This window comes from Ascaphus truei, chromosome 4 (genome assembly GCF_040206685.1).
Source record: "Ascaphus truei isolate aAscTru1 chromosome 4, aAscTru1.hap1, whole genome shotgun sequence".
Lineage (NCBI taxonomy): Eukaryota > Metazoa > Chordata > Amphibia > Anura > Ascaphidae > Ascaphus > Ascaphus truei.
The window spans coordinates 338,384,974-338,404,138 of record NC_134486.1 but is presented as its reverse complement, the minus strand read 5'-3'; the positions used below and the strand labels follow the sequence as shown (position 1 = coordinate 338,404,138).

Genomic DNA, 19,165 nt, shown 5'->3' with positions numbered 1-19,165 from the left:
TAACAGCAGCAGGACAGGCACTCAGTGCACTGCAGTACCAGCAGCAGGACAGGCACTCAGTGCACTGCAGTAACAGCAGCAGGACAGGCACTCAGTGCACTGCAGTAACAGCAGCAGGACAGGCACTCAGTGCACTGCAGACTGGGGGGAGTGGGAGAGAGATCTGGGCAGCTGACATTGCAGTGCAGGGATCCGCCCAAGTCTATGTTAGGAAATGTTTCATTAGTCTGTTCCTAGTGTAGGAGAGTGGAGGGGGTGACTGGAGAGAGGAGGGGGTGACTGGAGAGAGGAGGGGGTGCCTGGAGAGAGAGAGGGAGGTTCTGGTGATAGGTTGTTTCTATCGCGTCCTGTTTGTACTTTGCAACCTGCTAAGGAGAAGGGAAGAACGGAGAGCTGTGCTTTAGTGAGCAAACGGGGGTAGATATGGCCCAGGCTAAAATACAGGCAAAGGCTACCGAGGGGCATAATGGGGGCAAGTTTTGCCGGACTGTTTCTATGGCAGCTCGTTCCAGCCACCTGCTGGAGTCCTTAGATCAGCTGGAAACCAGGTATTGTATTGTATGTCTTTATTTATATAGCGCCATTAATGTACATAGCGCTTCACAGTAGTAATACGTGACAATCGTATAAATAACAAATAACAGATCATGGGAATAAGTGCTTCAGACATAAAAGTAACATTAAGGAAGAGGAGTCCCTGCCCCGAGGAGCTTACAGTCTAATTGGTAGGTAGGGAGAACGTACAGAGACAGTAGGAGGGAGTTCTGGTAAGTGCGTCCGCAGGGGGCCAAGCTTTATGTATTGTGTGTATAGTGTCAGCCGCGGTGCTACTCAGGTAAGAAAACGAAGATCATTATTCCAATACTGAGGCAACTGCTGGTGCAGGTCATGAAGCCCACAGCTGCTCAGCCCATCCAAGGGATGCCTTCTGTGATAAGTGACGTAAGTAAGGCCCAGCTGTGCTATGGATAATGCCACAAATTGTAACAACGCAATTGTGATTAAGTGCGGTCAGAATTGTAACACTGATTAGATTGTAAGCTCTTTGTGGCAAGGACTCCTTTCTGCCAATGTTATATTTGTCTAGATGCACTTAGCCCATCTGTATTATTATATTCCCTATGTTGTAAGTGTATTGCTTTTGTTTGTAAACATTGTAAAGTGCTGTGTATCAGTTTGGATGTGTTTGTGTATATATATATATATATATATATATATATATATATATATATATATATATATATATCAACTGTATATATAGCAACTGTAAATATTACTGTATGTTCATTTGCATGTTATATATATATATATATATATATATATATATATATATATATATATATATATATATATATATATGTCATGGTATGGAGATTTGCACTCACGTTTCAGTTGGTAGGCAGATGCTTGTCCCATATGTAAATAATAGACGTTTGGTAACCAGGGCACTGCCCTGAGGAAGGTCCCTCTACGAGGACCGAAACGTTGGCGGCCCTGTGTTTCATAATACACTTTTTTTTCATCAACTTTGTGGTGTGCTGTCTTCTTTGGTCATCAGGATTCCCCTGGTTACCACACGTCTATATAAATATATGTATATATATGTATATATATATATATGTGTGTATATATATATATATATATATATATGTGTATGTATGTGTATATATATATATATATATATATATATATAATCAAAAAATAAATAGATGATACCGTTCTGTGGCTAACGAAATGCTTTTATTTGTGCGAGCTTTCGAGATACACTGATCTCTTCTTCCGGCGATGTTACAATGAATGAAGCAAGGATAACTTAAAAACAGTGTCTCTTGGAATGTTATCTGTGCTGTTCCTTCCCCCGTGTGGATGTGTTTTATGGCTAGAGGTGTCAAAGGGTAACTGAAAACAAGTGAAGAAAGAGTGTGTATGTGTATCAGTGTGAATAAAAATGAATGGAGAGCCCACAGTATAAACAGTGCTCTACACAAGGTGTGTGTGGAGTGAGAGGGATATAAATGGTGTGGGTGGGTGTGGTGTATATATATAGACACACAGAGAGCGCACGTCCCATAGTGTAAAAAAGTACATTTAATGTTAAAAGGAAGGACAAGGGGATTAAGAACACTCACAAAGGTAATAGAAATTCAAGCATTTCGTGATATTATCACCACCAACAAGGTAACACCGTCCTGGATCACATCAATAGATCGATATCCTATCCGGTTCACCTTCAGCAGCTCCTGATGAACAAATAACCGTATCTCTGCTTGTAGTGCAATTTCCGAGTAACACAGCCCCAATCAAGCTCCATGCGCGCTCCGGCCGTAAAGCGCGCCCTTGCGTGATGACGTAATGTCGCAATTATGTTCCCTGACGAGTTTCGTCACACTACGGTCAGGGAACGTAATTGCGACATTGCGTCATCACGCAAGGGCGCGCTTTACGGCCGGAGCGCGCATGGAGCTTGATTACATGCACATGAACACGGTCACCTATGGTGTAGGGTTCTTGTCACTTTTTTTACCCACCATAACTTATTTATTGTATATTTTACATGTAATTAGCCCATTGGTCTACTTGTAATTGTAACTTGCTTAGGCACTACAGTATATATTTAATCACTTCATAAATGGAAATGTCAATGTTTCTGTCTTGTAAAATATAATTAGCTATAATAATCCAGCACAGAAACAAAAATAATTAGCGCAGAGAGCATGAGCAGATGGTCATCAATATGTGTTCTTTATTCAAACAATATACAGTAGATGGGAAATTAATTATTCCACTTCTGCAGCTCATACTTTTATGATATTTATTTTGTTGGAGAAAGCTGCACTGATTTAAAGGTTCAACTGCTATGGTCATCTTTTATGTATAGTTCTGTAGTCCTAGGCACATGCACTGTAAAAGAATGAAGTGTTACTGTACTGTACAGGCATACCCCGCGTTAACGTACACAATGGGACCGGAGCATGTATGTAAAGCGAAAATGTACTTACAGTGAAGCACTACTTTTTTTCCACTTATTGATGCATGTACTGTACTGCAATCGTCATATAAGTGCATAACTGATGTAAATAATGCATTTGTAACAGGCTCTATAGTCTCCCCGCTTGTGCACAGCTTCGGGACAGGTAGGGAGCCGGTATTGCTGTTCAGGACGTGCTGATGGGCGCATGAGCGAGCTGCCATTTGCCTATTGGGCGATATGTCCTTACTCACGAGTGTACATAAAGCGAGTGTCCTTAAACCGGGGTATGCCTGTAGTAACACTCAGGGAAAAACTAACTTAAAACTAACATAGAACAGTTTACTATTCAGCATTACAGGGTATGATTGCTCTTCCAATCTGCCTGTTACAAATATGATTGCAACACACCCTGTAACATGCAGGTGCAAACCATGCGCAGAACAAAATACCAAACCTGATGGTGCACAGACTGCAACATCCTCGCACAAGTTGTGTAAATAAATAAGATCAGAAATGTATTGTAATCTGATTTTAGAAAAAATCAGATAATCAGATAATGCACAGAGCCGGCAGAAGGTTAGACTTCTGTATTTTATTTTTCTATCCCCTGTGCGAGGATTTACTTTGTTGGAGTCTGTGCACCTCCCATTTGCCATGTTGTACAAGTATTATAACAGCTGGCCTCTTCTCCCCCACGGCCTGTCCTGAAAATCTCTTTAATACGTCCATACACCAATATGGAGAAACCCCTTCTGGGGGCAAGCAACATACAGCATTCAAATGTCATTCATTAAACTGAGAGAAGAGAGTTTCTTTATATAATGCAAAACTACTTTACCTGTTCAACACGGGGTGAGGGACAAATACCTGTATATTTGTGCATATTTATTTTATACCGTTCTTTACTCAGTGTGAGACATTTTCGAGTACAGTAGGTGAAGTAGTTTTGTGGTATACAGGGAAAGGGGGATATTGCTGCCAATGTCTCTCTTTTTTTTCTCCCTCTAAAGTCCTCCATATCATCTGCCTACAAGAGGTGAGCAACACATACAGCGATTCTTTAAACTGCAATAGTGCCGATCGAGGCACTGTAGCCCGTAAACTTGCTTTGACTTCAATAGGAATTTCCATGCAATAGTGCCATGATTGGCACCATCGCAGTTTAATACACAAACACTTGTAGCTTCCACATTGAGAGCGAATCGATCATGAATATAGCTGAGACTCCCTCTTTCTATTGCATCAAATGTCATTTTCTGGAGATTTTGTTGGCAAAAATCCTTGTTAAATGAACAGATTCTAGACTCTCTAGTCTTCAGCTCTTTCCCTAATCTGCATCCATTTATTCTCTAGGAGGTTTAACATTTAGTGTTATTCCAATATGTGCCTTTAAACACTTTCCCTGTCTGCTAATGGTGCAGCCCAGCTTCCCCTGTATGTATTTTGTATGAAATGGACCCACCCTGCACATGACACTGTGAGGGGTGTGTTACAAGGTGGGCCCTGGCTGCGTAGGAATGATTCATTTTGGGTTAGCTGAGTATTCATGGTGACATCACTGGGAAATGTTCCTGTTTTGTTGCTCATGTTATGATGGTGATCATTGTTCTAGAAGGGATGGGTTTTTTCCCCCCTCGTTTTTTTTAAATGACTACATAAGGGGGATGTGCCTGTCACTTTGAGCGAAAAAGTTCAGACCTGGGTGAAGAACTACTTTGATTTAGGACAGGGGCGGCCAACTCCAGTCCTCAAGGGCTACCAACAGGTCAGGTTTTAAAGATATCCCTGTTTCAGCTCTGCTGGTTCAGTCTTCGACTGAGCCACTGATTGAGCCACCTGTGCTGAAGCAGGGATATCCTGAAAACCTGACCTGTTGGTAACTCTTGAAAACTGGAGTTGGCCATCACTGATTTAGGGGCTCATGGTATAGATGTAGCAGACATTATTGTATAATATCGTGTTGCTGCCGCCGCGATGCTTATCGGGCGCAGTTGCACGATTTAGCAGACTAATTTTGCTCTAATGAGTGCAGTGATGTCTGCTGCATCCTGAATCAGGGACAGTAAGGTTGGATATTTGCTGTTAAAGTGGCAATTATGGCTGTTTTACATATTATTTTACAGAATTTGAATGGGAACCGCACTGTTAGGGGTAAACCCCAATCCTGGAGATTGCTTGTGTACCTTTCTGGATTTTTTAAGATGGCGCCCACAGTCACCCAATAGGAAGCTGCAATGTCAGCTCATGGTTTTGCAGCTTCCTCTTGGCCCACAAGACCTCTGGGAGTGTGCAGCCATTTTGATGTTCCTATTTTGGAGCAGAAACACCCGCAGCTAAACCTGTAAGGATCCCCGCAACCAGGGGGTCTCTGAAGCGAAGTGTGGTTCAGCTCTGGAGGACCCGATTCAAATTATGTGAAAATATCAATATGAAAAGAAAAAAAACAAGTTGGTGGGATTCCTGTGATAAATTGATCTATACACTGCAATTTCCAACATGCGTCTCTTAGCATCCGGGTTTGATGCCCTGTGTGTTTGCCTGATCCAAACTTTATGTATTATCTTTTATATTTCACAAGGAAAAATGTATGCAAGTGTAGCACTAATTTTTGTTTTATATGACGTGAGAACCCACAAAGTCATCTAGCATTTTTTTAAGCATGTATAGATGTGGTTTTGTATTTTGGGGTTTAATTACCAGGAAATGCGAGTTTTAAAATGCTGTACATTTTATGATGGTGTGGTTTTACATCTGCACGGAGGAGTGATTCCTGTCTTTGTCTCTTGTTCACTAAAGGTGCCATTCTCATTTTGCTTGTTGTACTGTACGTCTGTGGGTTGGAGCAGCAATGTCGGGAATCCACATTTCAGGATGTGTGAGGCTTATTCCCTGTGGAAATTTAAAATGCCACGTACAGCTAGAGTGACTCAGAGATGCAGAAATATGCAAGCGTGTGTATGTGCTTCTTTGTCTGCCTGTTACTATCTGTTCGGCTAAGATTATAGTGCTTGTGACGACATGCGGGGCGAGAACAACATACTACTTCCCTCTGAGGCCACAGCAAGTTTTTGAAAAGACAAATTATTTTGTATTTTCGTGCGGCGGCCGCGTCACGTGAGGGGTTCAGCCAATGAGGACGAGAGGCGCGCACGCATGCCCCCACTATAATCTCAGCCGAAGGGGCAGACAGGGCTTTTCTGTGTGCGTGTTTATGTAAATCTGACACACAAGGAATGGGTCTGGTCCAGGAGCCGTCAAAGGGCTTATTCTAATAGCTAAGCAGTGGCCAATTGAACAGCAATTGTCAGAAAACGCCCAATTACTGTGTGGTCTTACAGTAATTGTAGAAGCTCCAACATGGTCATGTATCTGCTACATGGGTATTCTGGAACCAGGGTCACGTGTAGGATGTGGATGGACCCAGACAGCTTGACTCATGTCTTCCCTCTTCCAAAGCACAACAAGTCCCTTTGTCTTTCTTAACTTTGTTGAAGGAAAGTTATAGGATGAAAGGTACTTGCAGATGTAGTGTGGGTAGAGCAGTGATTTCCAACCTTTTTTGTTTGAAGGAACCCTTGAAGTATTTCGAAAAATCTCGGGGAACCCCTATCTGGCTGACACATAATAGGTTCGACAGGGGTCAGTCACAACATTTCACACCTCACGAGCCACCTCTATTTTCCTACAATCTACCCATGTATTTCTCTCCCATCCGCCTCACTAACTCTCCCCCCCCTCACCGCATGTATTTATCCCCTGCTTCTCACTCTTACTCCCTCTTTTCCTCACTCCCTCCCGCCCCCCTCCCTTCTCTCACTCGCCCCTACCTTCCGTCAATTACCCCACTCTCACTCAATCCACCGTACAAAATACATACCAAAAAAAACGGGGGGGGGGGGGGGGTCTGTGGTCCGTAGGAGGAACCCCTGAGACTGCTTCAAGGAACCCTGGTTGGGAATCACTGGGGTAGAGAATGCTTCTCTATATGAAGTGCTAATATCAGGGTAAGATTGTGGTAAAAATAGAAAGGCCTTGCCAACGGTGTTAGCAGGCAGGTACTGTACTCACTCTGTGTCCTGGGTGGAAAGGAAGTATATGGCTTTCTGGGAACGGGAATAGTCTGAGGATGAGACGATCTGTGAATACAGACAGGGGAGTAAGGGAAACTCCACTAAGCCAGGGGGATTAAGGGGGTTTCCAAGACAACCTGGTGATGAGCTAACTGGAAAGCCCAAATGCAACAAATGTATCAGTTCCACAGGCACTGTGTGTTTTCAGAGCAAATATAAGGAGCTGACAGGCAGAAGCTGCAAAGGAGGAGGGGGGGGGGGGGTATGATCCTGTTCCAGGACAATGGGTTTCCCTGTTTTAGTGATGATTAGGGTAAAGATGTGACATCATTTAACTCAGTGGGTGGTGTCGCTGTAAAAAAAAAATGGCTGAACAATACTGAAGCAGTTAAAGTTGGAAAAGTAATTTATAAGCAGCAGTCTTTTTTTTAACACCACATTGCCATCATTGGTTCTGCTTTATTTTATTGCAAGGTGCTGGTTCTGTTCCATTGACTTGAGTGGTAGTTTTTAAACCCATCTCAGTGGGATCAGTGATTTGTCCTTTCATAAATCCGCCCCCAATTCATTCTGTCAATAAGGTCTGTGACCGAGAGTCTTTCACACACCCATCCTAGAATGGAATAGAAGGGAGTAAGCATTGTGATACGTACAGGCTACAACCTGAGCGTCTGCTCGTATACAAATACCAAACTGAGGGACTCTGCCGTGTAAGCATTGGTTAGAAACAGATATTCTCCAAAAACTTTTTGGAGAAACACAAGAAAGGAAATTAATCCTTAAAAGGTGTAAATAAAGAGTGTTTCAAGGATTGGCCTGGATGTAATTGATAAATCCAGGGTTTCATTTTATTTGTTATTCATTAATTGGATTTTTATTCTGTAATGTGCTTTGAAGGTTAGTTTGTGTGGAATTACAATCTAAATATTGATATTAAAAAAAAAAAAAAATTAAATCACCATACGGTATATAACACTCCTCCTTGGAGAAGTATTCAGGTGCAGCCCCAGATTAGGATTTCTGGGTAATGGTGGAGAGAGCTCAAATTAACATTGCACTATGACTACAATGGATCTTTGTCACATGCATGATCTTTAGAGCCATCATTCTATCCAGTGATTTGTTTACTGGAAATAATTAGACTGTCAGTTTTATGGGATACTTGGCTGTTTGTGTTGTTTGTCAGAGACTTGAATCTATTATCAGGTGTTAGATGGACCAGCAGCACATTGCAGTACATTGCCTAAGAATAGAGTAACATAAGAGCTGCCTATACCAGGTCACACAAAATGGTCCATCAAGCCCAGTATCCTACATGTAACTCCCACAGTGTTACCCAAAAGATTGTACTGGTTGAGCGCTGCATAGAGGATCACCCACTACCTGCCTCCAGGCGTCCAGGATCTATTCAAGTTCCCTCTGATAGCCAAAGGGTTGAATCTTTTTATTTTTCCCTATTAAAATGCAACAATGAACCTGGAAGTATCAATATGAATCTATGAACTTACACAATACCAATTTTAAGCTACGTCCTATTTAAATGAACCTGTAAGTCGTCTAACTAAACCAAGTTGTAATTGCAACATATTTTAATCCATATATATATTTATAGTTCACTTAAAAGTATATGATAAAAAAAAGAGACCGAGTAAAAAGGTTATTTTCTCTCCTAGAGTTGAAGAATTGCGGGAAGGAGCATTTGCTCTGGAGCAGGAGAAGGAAACTATCTTAGAAATGATCCACAGTGTGCAGAGCAGCCAGGACATGAGGAATATCAGTGATGGTAAGTTGCTTCAGGCGTGTGCCCCAATATTGAAACATCTGTGGCTGGTCTAGAGAGATGGCTCTCTCCGCAAAGTCCTCTGCAATCTTCTTTTTGTTCTTTTGATTTTGACCAAAAATCCACTTGAAGTTAACACAAGCGCATAGACACGCTTTCTTGGTAAGATTGTGATATCGTCACATCCTGCAGCATTGAAGATTTTGGGGGTTTCTCATTAAAGTGCCATGGTGCAGATCAGGGCACGATCTCGTGGAAACTCCCTTTGACTTTAATGGGAGTTTGTCTGAGTGCCCTGATCGGCACTATTGAACTTCAATGCAGAACCCCTTAAGTATTAAGATTATGTATCATATTTAAGATCTGCTTTTCCATAAGACACCTTCCGAACTGAAAGATAATATCATATGCTGTGTCCACTCTTCCAAGCTTGGTGCTTGGGGAGACAAACAAAATTTAATTTGAAGCGCGCTAGCAGCAGTCAATGCGCACAGAACACAGCCACAGACACACACATTACACACAGAAATAGCCCATGCGCCCCCCCCCCCCCCCCCCGCTCGCAAATTTATGTAGGACACCCTGCGCTCATGCTTGGAGAGTTGGTGACGTCACCGCTCTGAAGCATGAGCGCTCTCAGCGGCAGCGTGCCGCAGCCTTATGGCCTATTCAGGTGAATGTGCCGTGAAGGGCCATATTTTCTAAATGATGTTACTGTATGTAGCCCTCTTTCCCTCCAGTGTGAAGGGTCTACTGGTGCTGGCGTTACCTGTCGGCTCACAGGAATCTGAGCCTCCGCCATTGGGAGCCTGGGGTAACAAATATACTGAGTGGCAGCGCCTCCACCTGCACGGGATCCCAAATGGATGAGATAACCCCGAGCAGTAACCTATAATAACAGCCCACAGATTATAACAATAACCTTTACTGTGACAGATAACCATAGACCGCATAAATTAAATAGCAACACTAATGGTTACAGCTATACCTTGCCGCGCAGGGCGTTGTCCCACCACCGTTTTATCCCACACAGTGTCCACCGTATCAGAGGAGTCCCTTGGTCACTTTACCCACAGAGTGTCTCCAACGGATGCCCACCCCTTGAGCATGATCAGCGCCTTCACTGTACAGTGTGTTTGTGCACTTTTGTGGAACAGTACCTGCCGGGTGTGTCCACACCCGGGCGCGCTGATGAAACAAGGGGATCCGCCGATCCGCGATATCCTCCGTCGTGTGGAACGCCTTCCACTGGAGTGACCGCCGATCCCTCAGTCCAGTAGTCTGTCCCATACTATGGCAGCAGGTTGGTCCGTGCAGCAACTGTAGCCCTGTACTTACTAGCACTAAAGGACAGGTCCCTACCTAATGGGCTTGTCCCTATAGCAGCCACAATCTTAAAGTGAGTTGGGGCCTAGAGGGTCTCTGGCCTAGTGCAGAGGGTCACAGACCCCTGCACCTACACAACCTCCCCTACTTGCGTCCCTGCTCCAATTGCCTTGCAAGCCTCAGCCGCGCGATTGGCTCCCTGACGTTGCGTGTCTACGTGCCCCGATGCCTTCTGGGGGCTGTAATCCCTTGCGGAGCCTTCTACCATTGATGCCGCGTTCGCCTGCTCCACTGTGCATGCGCAACTGTGGGATGTCCCTCCGCTACGGAGCGCCTCCTCTGCCAGTCTGCAATCCCTCAAATGGCCGCCGCACCGGTTCTGCGCATGCACGAGTATCTAAACATGCAGGGAGCCGCCGGCCAGCCCATCGCCACCCGTCACTGCCCTCACTGTAGGGAAGTTAAGGGAAGGGGAAATGGGGAACCAGGGACCGTAGGGGATCATTGCTACATGTACATACATGAGGCACCGTCTTATCTGGAAGAGACGTTACAGCCCATTCACTTGAATAGGCTGTAGGGGGCCATATGGAGTAGCACTGCTTAGTAAATAAAGACCCGAATCACCATAGAAAGTATAAGCAGGCCTGTTAAATGCTGTATTCAAAATGTAATCCAGTTCTGCAAATTGTGTCTTGGTTACCTTCACATTTAAATGTGTGTGTAACCCCCCTTTTGGGCTTACTATTTGGGAGATAAGGGGTTAATTTTAGTTGTTATTGAAGTAAGCCATAAACCTCTAAGTAAATGTTGCAGTTAAGCAACTACCATTCTAGCTCCGTTCTCCTTCCAGAAAGTACCCGCTCTGTCATCCAGAGTGGGTGTGTTAGGGGGTCCAGGATACCTCCCAGGTAACCATGGTGACCTATTATGTCACCATGGCCTATAAATATTAGGGGTGGAGGCTACAGGCCTCAGACCCCAGGAGGAGCCCACATGACATCAAGGTAGAAGGAGGGGGTCTCATTGTGTTTGTTTTATGTGTAACCCATGTAAGACAGAGGTGCGCAAACTTTTGCTCCTGCGCCCCCTGCCTTGTGTCCCCCCGGTGCTCGCGCCTCCCCCCCTCCCTCCCTCCCTTTGCTAAGTGCAGATTCAAATGATGCGCGGGGTCATACCATGTGGCTTGCGGTGTCATTTTATGCCGCGTTGGCATGTAATGTCACACCGCATGACCCATGACGCCGCGTTGTCATGGAGACGCTTCCAGACGCTGACAGAATCACGGTAAGTTGAAGTTCCAGAGGCCTCCTGATGTTAGGAAAGAGTATGGAGTCCCCTTTTATTGTTTTCCATGGATCAGATGTGTGCCCCTTAATGGTAGGCCCACTGATAGGGAATAGTATAGGCGGACGAAAAGCCTTGTGGAATTGCTTGGACACACTGTTGGATCTATAAAAGCATGCTGTATGAAAACCTGTCCTGTTCGGCATCAATAAAGAACTGCCAAGTTATTGTTTGTATAAAAGTCTCTGGCGCCCTTTTTCATCATCATCTACCTTAAACTCACAAACCCAGCGTGCTGGACACCTTCCCTGAGATCCAGGTAACGAGAGTCCAGTGCACAACATCTGCACTTATACACACACCTGTGCAATTCCCTCCTTTTGAGCTGGGTAAGGAGAGGGGCTACATGTGTGTTTGCCCATAAAGCATGTTTATATGTGTATACAATCTTTTAAAGTTACCTTACATTCTCTCTGTCAATTGTAAAACCCCTGAAGCATGTACTGAGGCTCGGCTGAAACCTGTCACATGGAGTAACACACTCCTGCTCCCTGTGGAAGGCCTCAGAAGTAATAGAGGGTTTGCCAGAATAAAACTATCATACACAAAAAGAGAGACAAATGAGTGGTCTTAATAGGATACCAGTTGGGCATCTTGAAAACATCATTCTTTATTTTTTTTTCTCTCCATATAAAGCTCAGAAATTCTCTGTATATTGGTCCGTATTTGCTAAGCGCTAAGGCACCTCATGGCTAAATTGCTGGAATGTGCCATCAGTTGCCTTGTGGCTTGATCCAGATTTACTAAACTCGATTCATGTATGTAGAGTTTAGGAGCCTTTATATGAACATTTCAAATGTTGAATATTGCACCTTTTCAAGAAAATGGTCATTCTTATTGGGTATGTCACTCTAAGGCTGCGTTTATAGTGCCGGCGATGCGATGTCGCGACAAAACAAATGTATTGCCGCTGTCGCATGCGCTCATAGTAGAAGCGGCGCGACAGACAGCTTGGTCGTGATCGCTGGAAGTCAAGTTAATTTGATTTTTCCAGCAACCACAGTGTGGTGTCGCTGTCACTATAAGCGCAGCCTTAAACAGATTGCAGGGGGAGAGCGCAGGGCCTCTGTAACTCTCTTACCTGTCCGACAGCATCTCCACGTTCAGCGTCCCGCTATCATGGTGCTGCGACATCAAATCGCGTTGTGTTGCCATGACAAGGTGACATCACTCGGCATCGTGATGCCACGTTGCCAAGAGATGACACTGCATGGCTCCATGACGTCATGCCGCAGCATCATGTGATGTTGCGTTGCCTGAGCAGATGCCCTGCTGGACCAGGTAAGGAGCCCCGTGAAAGCGCTTACACCGATCCCCGCAAAAGTACAAGCCGGCCCTGGATAAACCATTTACAGTAAAATGACATTAATCCCTCCATACACTATATATAGACAATTCACAATTGCTTCTGCTTTTTATGCAGGTGAGAGAGAAGAACTGAGTCTGACAGCAGATCGCCTGATGGGTCGCACACTTACTGTGGAAGTCTCCGTGGAGACCACGCGAAGCCCACTGCAGGAGGAATCTCTCCGGCAAGCCACCATGATCATTGACGACATAGTCAAGCAAGTCCTGGACAACCTGGAACATGGCAGGAAACACTTGATGTCGCTGTACGGAGCATGTACATCAGAGGTGCCACCTGGGCCAATTGACCAGAAGTTTCAGTCCATCATTATTGGATGCGCGATAGAGGATCAAAAGAAAATAAAAAGGAGACTGGAAACCCTTATGAGGAACATAGTCAGTTCTGAGAAGTCAATCACACTGTTGGATCATCAGAACCAGAAATCAGCTGTGAAACTTCTTTGCAACATGAAAAAGTAATAAATTCATATCACGGGTAGAACATATATTCACTTCCTAATGCACAATATTTGAAAAGCAAAAGGGCACTCGTTACATTTAGTGAACAGCTTGGGAAAATCGGACCGTGAATGTGTCATTTTTAAATATTTGGGTGAAATATTTTAAGTCACTGTTTCTTACTATTAAACATTTACATGCAAGATATGTTGTAATGTGTGGTCACCATTTTATTATCCACTTTCTAAGTGTCCTTCCTTGGACTTTGTCGCATTGAATTTAGTTTGCAAATAACTTATTTGTTTTTATTGATGATAGTAAGGGGAATCTACATAGATTTAGTGGAATTTATTTACTGAGATCTGTGGGGGTAAAAAGTGATAAAACCCTCCATTTTTATGAAGAACATTTAAGAATTCACCCAAACCACACTTGGTCCAGTGTTTAAGAAAGGAAATACATACATACATACATACATACATACATATACATATACATATACATATACATATATATATATATACATATATATATATACATACTAGCTGAGAGACTCGGCATTGCCCAAGAGTACAATTTCCCACTCCCCCTGTCTGTTTCTCCACTCCCCCCTCTCTGTTTGTGTTCCCCCCCCCCCTGCGCAGCTCCGTTCCCCCCCCCCCTACAGTGTTCTACACACACAGACACACACAGGGTCCCCCATACACACTGCCCCCCCCCACACACACACTGTCGTCCTTCCCACCACACACACACACACACACACACACTGTGTCCCCCACACACTGTCGTCGTCCCCACAAACACTGTCCCCCCCCATACACACTGTCTCCCCCCCCACACACACTGTCCCCCCCCACAAACACTGCCCCCCCCACACACACATACTGCCCCCCACACACACACTGCCCTCCCCACACACACACACTGTGTCCCCACACACACACACACTGTGTCCCCCCCTCCCCACACACACAAAGCCCCCTCCCCTGTATTCCGCGAGGAGCGGCGGGTGGGAGTGAAGTGACCGGAGGGTGGGGGGTTGGTGGTGGGGGAGAGGTGAGGCCTGCACGGTAGTGGCGTGACCGGAGGGTGGGGGGTTGGTGGTGGGGGAGAGGGGAGGCCTGCGCCGAGGAGTGGCAGGTGGGAGTGGGGGGTGAGGAGTGTGGGCAGTGAGGGTTAGGTGCTGTGAAGCGTTCCCAAAGCTCAGTGAGGGCTGGGAGAGTGTGGCAGTGGTGTCGGTGTGTTGGCCGCAGGCCAATGAGAGGTGTGCGGGGGCGGGTGGGCGGGCCAAGGGAGCCATCTCATTGGCCTGAGGCAGTGGTGTCGGTGTGTTGGCCGCAGGCCAATGAGAGATGTGCGGGGCGGGCGGGCCAAGGGAGCCATCTCATTGGCCTGAGGCGGAGTGACGGGCCAAAGGTCCAATGTGATTGCCCCTAGACACAGGGAGACACAGGACAGACAGACACACATAAAACGGTTTGAGAAATATATATATAGATATAGAAGATATATATATATATATATATATATATATATATATATATATATATACATACATATGTATCCTTCTCTTTCATTCAAAAGGTGGAAATATTCTGCCACTAGACATATTACTTGTATACCCAGGTCAAAAAAATAGATTCTTAACCCCTTAGGTGCTCAATAGAATGAAGCGGGTGGTGCTGTGAGCCTTGGAAAGGATAATGTCATGAAAACCACACCACACTGCTATATGAAGCAGCATAAAAGTATAACCTGATGTCTCTCCCAGCGGCTGGCTCAGAATGAGCTCCAAAAACGCCGAGATAGAAAGACTCACGGTTAGTAGGTGGTGTGGTATATGAAAACTTGATTGGGATCCTCCGTGCCTCGGTATCTTCTGTTGCGCTGGGCCAGATGCAATAGCCTTGGCTCCCGTATGGAGCGTGGATGATTCCGCCGCCAACCCTCCTGCAACAGAACAGTCGCAGAGGGCGGTCACATGACCGGCGGCTCAGGCGTCGCTTCAGAATGACGAGGAACAGCGTGGGACCAGCGTGTAGGCTCAGCACCAACCCGGCGTGCCTGCAGTGAATCGTAGATAGAAAAATCTTCCCCCAAACAGGACAGGTGAACGGCAGCACAGCAATGGATGGAGAGAGGCTGAGGGTGAATTAAAAGCAGACTTTATTCAAACATCGTGCTGTCAGGTCCTCTGACGCGTTTCGGTCAAAGAAACTCTTTGACAAAGGTCCCACGGACCGAAACGCGTCAGAGGACCTGACAGCACGATGTTTGAATAAAGTCTGCTTTTAATTCACCCTCAGCCTCTCTCCATCCATTGCTGTGCTGCCGTTCACCTGTCCTGTTTGGGGGAAGATTCTTCTAGACATATTACTTGACAAAAAGAATATTGTCTGGTTATTGTTTTAGTGTGTATTTCCTAATGTGTCTTAAATGGTATTTCAATTAAATATACCTCATAGAGTGCATCACAAGTTCAGGGGTTGGTGTCACTTTTTAATTTACAAACGTAAACTGCCAGTTACATTTTGTTGCAAAATGGAGTTCTCGTTTGAATTTATTTCATTTGTAGAGTTAGGCCACGCTTATAGACCCGGCGACGTGACGTCATCCATCGCCGTTGTCGCAGCGATTTATGGCTATAGTGTAAGAGGCAAGAAACGGCGACCGGGGGGTGTGGCCATGAGGAGTGGTTCGCCGTCATTGGCTGAACCACTCACGTGCACCGCTGACATCACACTGCGGTTGCCGAAAAATCAAATTTCAGTGACTTCCAGCGATCGGAACGTTGCGTCGCCGGGACTGTAAGCGCGGCCTTACACTACTTCAGTACAAAAACATGTTCTTGCGTTTGTGCTCTCCTACTGTATATCCAAGGACAGGTGAGCACAATACCAGGTTTTTTATTTTATTTTTTAAAGCATTTTGAAAACCAGGTTTTTATTAACTACAGCACTTTCAGGCAGCATATAGTTAAGTATTTAAGTATATGAATATAATTAAAACCAAATAATTCTTCATGCTCTCAAAATACCCAGCAGTAATAACCAACAGCATATAAATCTGTGCAATGAAGAACTTTCATGTCTGACATGATCCACTAAAGTCTGTTCAGATTAACGCCTGACCTTAAAATTGTTATTTAAGTCGGCGCTAACCTTTGCGATGCTCCCTGAAATAGGACTTTTACGGGGTGTGGGTCTGTTAAACCACACAGCTTAACCAACATCGTGTTGTTACCCAACGTTATTTCCTTCTCTTTCCCAACTCGAGCTAAAGACCTATTTCAGGGTCTGGGTCAGAGTAACGCCAAGATGTACTTGACGTTATTGTATTGAAAGGTAACGCAACATTATACTGCAATAACATGATAACCCTGTGCTAATGAGATGTAGTGCAGACGGTGTTAACTCAGGATAGTGTCCAATCTTATTTTAGTGAACATCATGTCATGTTCCCTGACTGGCCATTCAAACAAATGCCAACATGTTTCTATCAGACAATCCTGCTGTAGGATTAGCTCTGATATTTGCAGGTTCTTTAGTGCGTGCTTCAGGAAGCCTCTAATAGAGTCCCGTTATCTAAAAGTAGCAGAATAGCTGGTGTTGGAGTATTAAGACATTGAATCCACTCTTCAGTCTGGTAGACAGGAATGTCGGTTACTGCCAAGACTATTCTTTCATAGCTCTGATGTAGAGAACTTTAACTTTGTTTTATATGTGCGGACATTTTTTTTTTCTACAGTCTTTTTCAAGTCCAATTCACGTTTCAATTAAAAATGGCAAATACTCTGGTTTACCTGGGACAGTCCAAGACCATTTGCATAGATTTGTAGACAACCCATAAATAAGAGGCATGATAAAGCAGCAGTCCAAGCTGTCGTTTTAAATATATATATATATCTTACTCTCCCCCCCCCCCTTTAATATGTGCATCAATACAATCCACACAATGATAAGTAATTAGCTAAGTTGCCGATCGATCTGAAAAGATTTGGCTCGGGGGTTCACTAAATCGCAATCAGTGCAGCAGAAGAGGACGGTATCGTATTTTCTGAGAGCAAGGGGGTTGTCCTTCAAGGACCATAGTACCTTTCTGGTTAAACTACTGGAGTTTGTCCTCACCAAAAACTACTTCCTTTTCAATAATAAACTATACCACCAGACCCAGGGTACAGCGATGGGAACAAAATGCGCCCCGTCCTATGCGAATCTGTACCTGGGCTGGTGGGAGGCTGAGGTAGTTTTTGGAGAGCCCAATGAGGCATTCACGGACCATATTGAGATGTGGTACAGGTTCATCGATGATGTGTTCTTGATGTGGAGAGGATCCACCGATCTCCTCAAGACCTTCATCGATGGACTGAACCAGAATTCAAATAATCTCAAACTTACTTATGAGATTGGACCTAACAAAATAAATTTTCTCGACCTCACTGTACAGGTTGGAACTACAGGGGAGATTAGTAGCACCATGTATAGAAAGAGTACTGCGACTAACAGTCTTCTAAGGGCTACTAGTCATCATCCACCGAACCTTATTAAAGGTATCCCCATAGGACAGTTCCTGCGAATTAAACGCAACTGTACAGATGTCATCGAATTTGAGAAACAAGCATCATTGATGAAGGACAGATTCCTTGAACGGGGGTACTCAAGAAACATGGTCAAGAAGGCATACAAGAGGGCAAAAAATACACCAAGGGCTGACCTACTGAAAGAAAAAATGGAGACTACATCTGCAAGAACGATCAGGTTCATAGGAACATACAATGAACAATGGTCAAGAGCAAGGAGTGCTTTTAATAAACATTGGCACATCCTTAGGGCAGACGAGGACCTCAAAGAAGTGCTGAGACCGTACCCAGAAATGACCAGTCGCCGGTCAAAAAACTTACGAGATCGTTTGGTCAACAGCCACTTTGAGGCCCCAGTCAACAAAACCTGGCTCCCTATGAAACCACTGGGCAACTTCAGCTGCAAAAACTGCAAAGCGTGCTCTGTCATCACAAACGCTAAAACGTTTAGTAACTGGGACAACACAAGAACATTCAGTATTCGGAAATTTATTAACTGTAAAACCCCAGGAGTCATCTACATGGCAGAGTGTGTGTGCAAGATGAAGTACATAGGGAAAACTAGGCGCCCCTTCAGGGTCAGGGTCCTTGAACACCTGGGTGACATCAGGAATGGTGTGGACACCCCGGTGGCAAGACATGTTAATGACCACCACCGGGGTGATCAAACGGTACTTACCTTCAAGGGCATAGACCAGATATCTATGGGCATTAGAAAGGGGAACTGGGACCTAGAGTTACTTAAAATGGAGTCCCGTTGGATCTACACACTACAAACCCTTAACCCCAAGGGCCTGAATGAGGGCTTTGTGTATAGTCCATTCATTTAGTCATCTTCTGCTACCATGGCCCCACACCAAAGTCCTGCTTTCAGTGGATCTGACCAGCCCCTTGTATTCCCTCCTGTGCTTATTACCTCTCTGAGCTGAATCCCTATTCACTGTATAAGTGCACCTTGTGCTAGTTATACATAGCCTCCCTGCGCTATCTACGCAATGACTGTAGAAGTGCATCATGTGCCTGCTAAATATAGCTCTCTTGCGCTATCTACGTAATCACTGTAGAAGTGCATCATGTGCCAGCTAAACATAGATCTCTTGCGCTACCCACGCATTCACTGCCATACACAGCCCTCCAGCGTTATCCACGCACTTACTGTAGAAGGGCACTATATGTTAGCTACACACCGCACTCTTGTGCTTTCTACGCAGTCCAGAGACACTTTGTCTCACCATATTCTCTATACGGGCGTAAGGGAAGGTAGTCTGTTCCTACTCTACTCC

The 19,165-nt window shown here is 44.7% G+C and overlaps 1 protein-coding gene across 1 annotated transcript; it reads left to right on the top strand.

Moving 5' to 3' along the window:
- The first annotated feature begins 268 nt into the window (after positions 1–268).
- On the top strand, positions 269–13,507 carry BAG2 (BAG cochaperone 2). The gene is made up of 3 exons (XM_075598118.1): positions 269–548; positions 8,715–8,824; positions 12,918–13,507. The coding sequence occupies exons 1-3, from the start codon at positions 424–426 to the stop codon at positions 13,319–13,321; spliced, it is 639 nt and encodes a 212-aa protein (XP_075454233.1). The 5' UTR covers positions 269–423; the 3' UTR covers positions 13,322–13,507.
- Positions 13,508–19,165: the final 5,658 nt, after the last annotated feature.